The 6,854-nt window shown below is 41.1% G+C and overlaps 2 protein-coding genes across 2 annotated transcripts; both read right to left on the reverse strand.

Moving 5' to 3' along the window:
• Window positions 1-1,019: 1,019 nt before the first annotated feature.
• On the reverse strand, window positions 1,020-3,119 carry TM35_000062060 (putative fatty acyl CoA synthetase 2; the record flags this gene model as incomplete). Its single annotated transcript, XM_029023243.1, has 1 exon — window positions 1,020-3,119. The coding sequence occupies one exon, from the start codon at window positions 3,117-3,119 to the stop codon at window positions 1,020-1,022; it is 2,100 nt and encodes a 699-aa protein (XP_028885267.1).
• A 1,610-nt stretch (window positions 3,120-4,729) lies between these two features.
• TM35_000062070 (fatty acyl CoA syntetase 1) lies at window positions 4,730-6,829 on the reverse strand (the record flags this gene model as incomplete). The annotated part of the gene is made up of 1 exon (XM_029023244.1): window positions 4,730-6,829. The coding sequence occupies one exon, from the start codon at window positions 6,827-6,829 to the stop codon at window positions 4,730-4,732; it is 2,100 nt and encodes a 699-aa protein (XP_028885268.1).
• Window positions 6,830-6,854: the final 25 nt, after the last annotated feature.

Genomic DNA, 6,854 nt, shown 5'->3' on the forward strand with positions numbered 1-6,854 from the left:
TTTTTTTTTTTTTTTTGCAATACCAGACGCTCTCATTCAATATTTACATTTATTCGCACTAATCTTGCTTTTGTTATGTTCCTTTTTTTCTTTTCTTTTTCTTCTTTTCTCTACGCCCTTTGCATTTCTTCCTTTTTGCAAACATCACAAAGTGTCAGAGGCAAAGAATAGAAGCAAAAAAGAATGGGACACAACCACCCTTATGTTTATTATAGTAAAAATAATAATAAGTCGCAATAATAATAGTAATAATAAGAGTTTTTTTTTTTTTTTTTTTTTTTTTCAAGACCACGCCTTTTTTTTTTTTTTTTCTTTGTTGTTTTTTATTTTATTTTTCTTTTATCTTTCCAATTTTTTTTTCTTTTTGCTCTTCAAAGTGACAACATTCAAAAGATACACATTATCAGGTCCTCTCACCTTGTACAGAGCATCTAAGATAAAATATATTAAAATTCAAATTAATTAATCAATTTATTTATTTTTCTTTTAAGTGTTTATTTTGTACAGTAACGCAAACAAAGAAAAAAAAAAAAAAACGCAACCGAATCCATACAGTCCATATATATATATATAAACAGAAATCCATACATATTATAAGAGAAAATTCAATAGGGATACAAAACGCCTCAGATATATATATATATTAACGGGTCAGCTCTCTTCCTTCCTTCCTTCTTTTCTTCTTTATTTTTCCATTGTAGAGCACACTACCTCTACCTTCTCTGAAATGGTTTATTATTTTCCCTTTTTCTCCCCCTTCATTTCTTTTCTCTTTGTGATTTCCTTCTTGCTTTTATTATTCTTTTTCTTTTTGTTGCCTTCTTAGATCAAGTACCCTGCAAGTGAACTAAACCCACAAGCAGTGCCGTACCGAACATGAAAGCACGAATAATAATAATAATAATAATAATAATAATAATAATAATAATAAGTCAATAAATAAAACTCCTAAATGCTGTTCCCACCAGGAAAAAGGGAAAAGGAAAAAAAAAAAAAAAACAAGGAAAAGAAAACATCAGTTACTTCTCCGGTGCGAACAGCTCTTTAATTATGTCAGCGTAGTGTTTATCAATATTACTGCGGCGCAGTTTGGAGGTTGGAGTCACGAGACCATTCTCTGGTGTCCACGTATCTCCCAACACGCGCACATATCGCACTAACTCAAACGGTTTCCGCCCCGCCTTCTTCGCAATCGCCGCTAACGCCTCTGCCACTTTAGCGTGAAAAACTTCATTCTGCAAAAGTTCCTCATATGATCCTTTAATACCATTCGCCTCAGCGAACTTCAGAGCCCGCGGAGGTTCCGTTAACACAAGTGCTGTAATGTAGGCACGAGCAGGATCGACCAAAACACAAACACCGCCAGTAATACACACATCGTGTTGACTATAAATAGCCTCCAATGTCTCTAATGCAATGTACTCTCCCAACACATTCTTTGCCAATGCCTTTACACGGCCAATGAGACGAAGGGTTCCGTTCGACGACATACTACCAACATCTCCTGTGTGGAACCATCCATCCTCATCAATTGCCTCACGTGTGAGGGCCTCCTGCTTGTAGTATCCTTTAAACAGAAAAGGACCCCGCAGTAAAATCTCTCCACGGGGTTCTGGCTTATCTGTGTGTTTGTACTCCGCCGTGTCGAGTAGTTTCAACTCTGCCGTCACAACTGGCTGTCCAACATCATTTACCTCAATGTAATTTAATCGTTGTGTGGTGCCACAGCAAACAGTCTCGGTGAGACCCCAACCTTGAATCAACATGGGTCCTCCAAAGCAGACATCCATAAACGTTTGTGTTTCTGCGCTGAGTGGACCACCACCGGAGAGCATGGAATACGCTCTTCCACCAATGGCCTCAAAACACATTTTAAATACGGCTTTATTCCAGTAAGGAGTATCTTGATATTTCTGCAATGCACGTAGACGTGTGGCGTAGGCCTTATCAAATATCTTTCTCTTCAGTGTTCCCGGTTGGGGCAATTTAGCCGCAACACCCTTCTTAATTGTATCAAATACACGAGGGACTCCAATAACGATTCGTGGCCTAAACTCTTTAAAGTCTCCATGTGGAATAGCATACTCATCCGTAAGGGTACGAGGATTACAAAATCCTACAAGGCTACCACGTTTTAAAAAGATATTTACAATACCGAATTCAAGAATATGTGCTAGGGGTAAGTAAGCACAATAAACATCTTCCACACCATTACCTGTGTAGATGTCACTTAGTCGCTGATCCAGTGCCACAATACCAGAGGCAAGAGAACCATGCGTATGTACAACACCTTTTGGATTTCCTGTAGTTCCACTTGTATACATTACGAGAGCATCCGCATTATTATCTGTTGGAACAGTTGCTGTATAATTAGATTTTTCACCCCGTTCCAAAAGTTCATTCCATCCAATAACTTGAAATCCTTCTAGGTCTACATCATTAGGTAGATTATCCACATAGATAATAGTAGGACTTAAGTTTTGAGCACGGAGGAGTGGTAATAATGTATGCATGGTATTTGCACTGCAAAAGATAGCAGCAGAGCTTGTCTCACTGAGGGCGTAGGTAAGAGCATCTTCGCCGAGATTTACATACACCGTTGAGGCAATCATATTTTGTGTCCAAATACCATAAATACACACCAACCACTCCCATCGTGTCTCTTCATAAATAGTAATCATACTCTTCTCGGGTAAACCAATTTCCCGCAGTCCAGCACCAAATAAAGTAATTTGACGCCATAAATCACCATAGGTTAAGACCTTACGTTCACCATAGTGAAAATAATCAAACATGCGGTGTTTACCATCTGACGTATCCACTGGACGATGTTCCACTTTCTCAAGTGGACGGTAGGCAACAGCAGGGCGTGTGGTCAACTCTCTGTGTTGCTTTTCTAGAATTTGCACACAATTCATCCCAGAATGGTATTCTTTAACCAGTTTCTGGTAATCCTCCTCATGATATACCTTACTGTGACGATAAACTCCAGATGTTGTTTCTGTTTCTGTACCTGGCACAACCAGAGACTGTGGACTTCTATCACCGCTGATGAACGGATGGGGCACCATGGACATGGAGTTCCGGAGGTCCATTAACGTTGAAAGTGCTGAACCCATGGTTGAGGCTACAGGATGGAAATCAGAGGTTTATACTTCAAATACACAATTTGCCGCTATCTAATATGGTATGAATGAAATGAGGGGGTTTGGGGCGTGCGTATATATATATAAATATATAAATATATATATATTTCTTTTTCTTTCTCTCTCACCGTATGTGTGTTTACTTGTGTTTGAAGAAGAATATCTTTTTTTTTGTTATCGTTCTTTATTTACTTCTTTCCAGACAAAAAAAAGACTACCAAGATGAGATCCAATGAGTGTGTTCTAGTGCTTAAATGAATAAATAATACAATGAAGAGAAATAAAGAAAGAGTAAACTCAGAATAACATTATTTTCTTTTTTTTTTCTTTTTAATTTCCTTCCACGACTCTCATAATACTTAGAACACGCCAGTAAAAATAAAAATAAAAAAACAATAAACAATAAAAGAGAAGCAAGAACGTCCCAAAAAGAAATGCCAAAAAAAAAAAAAGGAGAATGACACAGTCATTATAAGTATTCGATTCAATTGTAGCCATACAGTATCACACCCAAGAGATGAAGCAAATCACATGTAGTGTGCCTCTCTCTCTTCTCTTCTCTTCTCTCCCGCCCTTCCCATCTTTTTTTTTTTTTCGCACGGGTATGTGTTATCTAATGAATCTTTTTTCTTTTTTTTCGCTCAGTGTGCAATTAACAGACGCAGCCATAATAGAAAAAAAAAAAAACTTCAAAACATATATATATATATATATGGAAAAGAGTGTGTAGTGAAACCACCTTCTATGTCATACATTGTTTCTTTTTTGTTCGTTCGTTTTCATTTAAAAGCTTAATTGGACTCGTTTTTTTTTTTTTTTTATGCCGCTGTTGTTATTGCCGTTCCACTTCTTCGCAAATAGAAGAGCTTGCATAGGGAAGATAAGCAGAAACCACCTTTTCCATCTATGTGACTTTAGAAGCTGCAAACCATTAAAAGAAAAAAAAAAAAAAACAGAAACAATAATAGCCTCGCTTATCTGCATTGATTAGTTAGTTTTCTTTTTGTGTGTGTGTGTGTGTGTGTGTGTGGATATATAGACAGATAGATAGATCTTCGTGTATGTTTCTGTATGTATACCTCACCTTTCCCCATATATTCTCACATACGCCTTTGTTGGAGATATTCCTCGATTCTTTCATTCTTCCACCTACTATTATTTAGTACCAGCACAAGGTCCAGAGAAGGAAGCTGAATGGAAAGAGTTGAATGGAATCCATACATCACGCTAGATATGCATTACAATAAACACATATATATATATATATATATATATATATATATATACATGCACGGAAAGAAGGAAAGAAAAATAGAGGGAGAAAAGCAGAGAAATAATAGAAAGAATTCAGTTAAAGGATGTCTCTCTCTATATATATATTACTCTGCCCCTAGAGGTGTTCTCTCCCTTTCCTTCTTCTCACTGCATATATTTGAGCACATGGTGTCATGATCATTCACCCAACCATCCCGCATATGTTCATATATAGAGAAAGAAAGAAAGAAAGAGAGAGAGATGAGCTACTTCTTTCTATCTTTCTCTCTCTCTCTCTCTATGTGTGTGTGTGTGTGATGTCTCCTGGACTATTCCTCTGCAAACAACTCTGCGATCACGTCTGCGTACTGTTCATCCACTGCCTTTCGCCGTATCTTCATGGAGGCGGTGAGCAGTCCATTCTCCGGCGTCCACTCGTCGGCCAACACCCGCACCCGCCGCGGGAGTTCAAACGGCCGCCGGCCCTCCGCCCGCCCCAACGCCGCCAGCCCGGCGACCGCCGCCTCCTGCAGCCGCGGCTCCCGCAGCACCGCCGGCCACGACGCCCCCGAAATCCCCGCGGAGGCCGCGAACGAAAGGGCCTTCGCCTCGTCTGTTAATATCAGCGCGCAGATGTACGCCCGCTGCGGGTGGACGAGCACGCAGACGCCGTTCGGGCAGGCGAGCGGGTGTTGGGCGTACAGGGCCTCCAGGAACTCCAGCGCAATGTACTCGCCCAGCAGATTCTTCGCCAGCGCCTTCACGCGGCCAATCAAACGTAAGCAGCCGGACTCGTCAATATCGGCCACATCCCCCGTGCGGAACCACCCACCAGGGAGAAAAGCCGCTTCTGTGGTCTTCTCCTGTTTCAGATAACCTTTAAACACCGCTGGTCCTCGCAGCAATAACTCACCGCGTGGATTCGGCTTATCGGTGTGTTTGTAGTCATCCGTGTCGAGTAGTTTCACCTCAATTCCCTTGAGGAGTTGACCCACCGCGGGGTATAGTTCCCCTGTTCGCTGCACAGTGCCATTACAGCAGGTCTCCGTCAAACCATATCCTTGAGCCATGGGAATACCAAACACAACATTCATAAACTCTTGTGTCTTATCACCAAGAGGAGCTCCTCCACAGACAATACCACGTGTTTTTCCACCAAACATATTACGTGGAACTTTAAATACTTTTTCATTTAGGAATGGTGTATCTTTTCCATCCTGTAATGCCTGTAAACGGGCAGCATAAGCAGCATCAAAAATCTTGCGCTTTACGCTTCCAGGTGGTGGGAGTTGACTTTCCACAGTTTTTTTAATAGTATCAAAAATACGGGGAACCCCAACGAATAACATTGGTTTAAACTCTGCTAAATCTCCACGTGGACGTGCAGTGACATCTGTAAGTGTACGAGGTGATCCATAACACAACATAGTTCCACGATTCAACATGATGATTTCACATATAAACTCAAGAATATGAGCAAGAGGTAAGTAAACAAGATATGTATCTCCCTCTTGTTTTGGACCTGACAATTCCGTTAAACGATCGTCAAGGGCTCTTGCACCCGCGTTAAGAGAACCAAAGGTGTGAATAACACCCTTCGGTTCAGCCACCGTACCACTAGTGTACATCACCAAAGATGTGCGATTGCAATCCTTCGGTATTGTGTACGTGCGGGAACTCTGTTGTCCCTTTTCCACCACACCATTCCATGGAACCACCACCATTTCTTCTACATCCAATCCAGCAGGAAGTGCATCAAAATAAATTAACTTTGTATGTTCCATATTAGCTTTTTTCAGCAATGGTAATAACGATTTCACAGATTGTCCACTACAAACAATCGCCGGACATTCTGCCTCCTTTAGTGCATACAAGAGGGCATTCTCACCAAGATTTGCATATACCGTCACTGGCACCATATCCTGTGACCAGATCCCAACAACAGAAGCAATCCACTCCCAACGAGAATCTGCGTACATCGCCACATCACTCCCATTTGTTAATCCCAATTCACAAAGACCTTTACCAAAAGCTATAGACTTCGCCCAGAAGTCCCCATACGTAATATACAAGGGATCATTCAGGTATGTTATCTGCCAATCCTTTACTCGCCCCTTAGAGTCTGTTCGTTTCTCTGTTTCCACCCTATTCACGGTGCGATAGGCAACGGCACGCTGATCTGCCCTTTCCTTGCAGTTGCGCTCCAGCAATTGCATGAAATTATCTCCCTCATACCACTCCTTACATCTCTCTTTATGTTCCTCATCCGACATATTCACCACGCGGTAAATTGGTGAAGAGACATCATCTTCAGATGGGGCACACACAACCGCAAGTGGACCGTAATTTTTACGATCTACCATGAAGTGATCCGGAACTTCACTCGCATGGCTCCTCTTCACCAAAAGTGAAGCCACACACCCTCCCATACGGCTTCCTCTATTTTTTGTTGTT

The sequence above is a fragment of the Trypanosoma theileri genome, assembly GCF_002087225.1.
Source record: "Trypanosoma theileri isolate Edinburgh chromosome Unknown TM35_Tth_6_V1, whole genome shotgun sequence".
Classification (NCBI taxonomy): domain Eukaryota; phylum Euglenozoa; class Kinetoplastea; order Trypanosomatida; family Trypanosomatidae; genus Trypanosoma; species Trypanosoma theileri.